Here is a 3189-nt window from a genome sequence, read left to right on the forward strand (position 1 = left end):
CCGGGACACCAGGGACGGGCGGAACCCTGGGCCCTTGAGCGGGAGCCGAGCTCGCCGGCGGCGGTGCAGTGGACTGGAGGGCGGGCTCCTCGCCTCCGGCCACACACTCTTGTGACCCCCTCGTAACCCGGTGTGTGTCTCCGCAGGCACCGACCGTCACGAGCTCACTTCGTGGAAGAGCTTCCCGTCCATCTTCAAGTTCTTCGCGGAAGCCTCGGAGGCCAAGAGCAGCTCGCAGAAGCCGGCCCTGACGCGGCGCTCGCACCGGATCAAGCACGAGGACCTGTGAGCGCGCTGCCGCCCGCCTGCCGCGCCCGCACGCCGCCCGCAGCCTCCCGGCCCCCATTAGATTGCTTTCTTTCTCCTGCGCAGGGTCGTGATGTGTCCGTCTAACTAGCGTTTTGCATTATTTCTAGATGAGTGCAACTGTCAAAGCAATATGGCTTCGGCGGCCGGGTTGCCTGCGGCTGAGCCGGGCCTCGCGCTGCGTGGCCCGGGCGAAGGAGGCTGACAGCGCTCGGAGTGCCACGGCTCCGCGCTCCTAATTGCCGGGCTGATCCGCGGGCGCGGCTGGCCGAACGGCGTCTGCGCGGTCCTACCGCCCGCTGCAGCGTGGCCGCCGCTGCCCAGCCTCAATCGTGCCCATTTTTAATCCCCTTTAAATCCAGCAAGCTTTTATTCTAAACCACAAACTTGATTTTAACCAGGTTTTTTTCCACGGGTCATCATATGAGCCCCTGTCTTTTATACAAAGCCACACACTCAAGTCCTAAAAATGCCAACTTTAAGTGCAAAACATGATGAACTTTGTAGTTTGGGGAGTACAATTGTTCCCTCCCTATAACGACTTATTTTCACTTCAAAACCCAAAGAAGAACTTTGCATAAAGTACCGAATCTGAATCCTCATTTCTGCCCAGTTGAACTCCAGTCTTTATGTCTCTGATTTCAGGAGAGAATGTCCAATAAACAGATCTTTTTAGATGTAGGTATAAGTCCCCATGTTCGGTGAATTTCCAAGTTACTTACAAGAACTGACCTTACTATGAAAATATATAACATGATGAGTGACATTGTGATTTAGATTACACACTTAAGGTTTGCTTTTTTATGTGCTCCAGTGCAGAGTGGTGGTAGTAGTTGTTGATCCTTACAAACTGTACTTTGTCCTTTCTTGGAGTGTACCCTTTCAGATGCAGGATTTTTTACTATCATCAAGAAAATAAAACTGCATACCCTCTTTCTTCCGATAGTCCAAGTAGGATTAAAATGCTTCAGTTTTCATCTGCAGTAGGAAAAGAGAATCATGGTGTGAATGAGCTTCTCTTTTGGGTCCAAAATGTTTACTGTGATAGGGTACTGCCCTATAATTCCAACCGTTAGGCCAACATGGAAGATAAAATAAGTTGACATTTTACTGGCTTTTGAATTAAAGTATTAAACATTAATTACTTGAAATTTTTAATTAGTGAAGATTATATCCAGTGGGTGATAGTGTGATTTAATACATCCATCCTTTTTGAAATTAATTCAACAAGTAATTTGCCTTGTTTGAGACCTTGAGACAGTATAATCAAAATGAGTCTGATTTACTAACACCAGGGAAGAAAACCTGAGCTCAGCCATCTCATGAGGAATATTCTCATCTCGTGAACTGATTTTAGCAAGTTTCAAACTGTAACATCTTATGCTCTTTACACATACATCCATTCAGTCGTTCTGTAGTGACAGTAAAGTCTTCAGTGGCCATGGCTGGGCATCTTCTGATATTACTTAGGCAGAAGCACCTTAGGAAAAATCAAAATGACGTTTTATCCAGCTTCCGGGAAGTTTAAAATATGTTACTCCAACAATGTTGAACACATTGGACTGTCATAGTGGCCCTTTACATTTCTGTTTTTAGAAGTATTGATGAATTCTGTAAAAATAATAATATCTTTCCAGTGACTGGGCTTGAAAAACTGGTGTGCATTGATTATATTTTACCAAATGTTATCAATTGTCTGGTGTTCTCAGTATGTGAAAATGTTCACAAGAAACTGAGATTGCAACATCAAGGGAGGGGGGAACCAATGCAGAGCTAAATTTGCTAAACTTCCCCAGCTAAATTAAAGCAAAGTTAAAGTGCTCAGTTTATGAGCCAAACAAAAGTATCCTGTTCCTTCCCTCCAGGTTCCTCTCTGCAGCTCTGAAATCTTGTTTAGAGAAAGTCTCTGTTTCCTTGGGATGAGTACTTTACTGTCACTGAATTGTAACCTTGTCATCTGTCTAATAGAGAGCTATTTACAAAGTTACATTTTGTAAATGTCTGTTACTACTTGTGGATCTGTGCTACAGCAACCCAGAGGGAGCCAGGCACAACACCCCAGATCAGCAGCTGATGAGGGACAAATGATTCCTTACAATGTAGGATTTCTTGACCTGTTGATTGGGTTGCTGTGGTATATGTGTAATGATGTTAGTCACCTCAGCTTTCTCAGGATAACAACAAGCACTTGGCAGTACCCTGCCTGCATGGAGGCCAGGGTTAATATTTCTCCTCTGGTCTTCTCCCTATTTTTATTTTCTTAAAAAGATTTTAGGCACACAGTTGTAGAAAGGTAAAGTGTGAGCTTTTTTTAAAAAAAAAAAAATCTTATACTTAGTTTTTAAAGTAAGTAGATGGAGAAAGACATAAATTGGAATTTCAAAATAGTCTGATTAAAGCTTAGGTGCCAGGCAATTGCTTTGGAGCTTTTTCAGGTACCTAACGCACAGTCCTTGGAAGTCATCCTGGATGTTTGCTAGGCCATCTAACTTGTAATAATTGTTCTTTTCTCACATTACTGCCTCGTGCTTCCTGAAATGCATTTTTATTTGTTTATATGTCAAAAATAATAAAGTGCAGAGCCTCCTGTAATCTTGTTTACCATTTTAAAATAAAATTTTTCCAACAAAGCAACTGTGTATTCTTGCTCCTCAGTTCTTTTTTCACCAACTGCACAGAGGCTATTAAAGCTAAAAGCTAGCAGGAGTGATTGGGCCAGGTCCATCAGTATTATAAGCCTTATAGCTACTTAGTATTACTGTTACTACTTCAGTGGAGTCACAATTTGGCTCACATATATCTTGAAGGTAACATTTTTATCACATATTCTCAATATATAAATATCTTCTTAGCAAGGAAATTAGAAAACTTGTCTTCAAGTGT

General features: G+C 42.9%; 1 protein-coding gene across 8 annotated transcripts in view; it reads left to right on the forward strand.

Moving 5' to 3' along the window:
• Fam172a (family with sequence similarity 172 member A) overlaps positions 1–2940 on the forward strand; it is a 437196-nt gene extending 434256 nt beyond the window's left edge. For 6 of the 8 annotated variants that reach the window (XM_031359797.1, XM_031359792.1, XM_031359796.1 and 3 more), the window contains one exon: positions 147–2940. In XM_031359797.1, the coding sequence (XP_031215657.1) occupies positions 147–289 (143 nt within the window). In that variant the 3' untranslated portion in view covers positions 290–2940. The remainder of the gene's footprint in view (positions 1–146) is intronic. The other 2 variants (XM_031359794.1, XM_031359795.1) reach the window with 2 other exon arrangements.
• The last annotated feature ends 249 nt before the right edge of the window (positions 2941–3189 follow it).

Source organism: Mastomys coucha, unplaced genomic scaffold (genome assembly GCF_008632895.1).
Source record: "Mastomys coucha isolate ucsf_1 unplaced genomic scaffold, UCSF_Mcou_1 pScaffold8, whole genome shotgun sequence".
In the NCBI taxonomy this organism is placed as follows: Eukaryota; Metazoa; Chordata; class Mammalia; order Rodentia; family Muridae; genus Mastomys; species Mastomys coucha.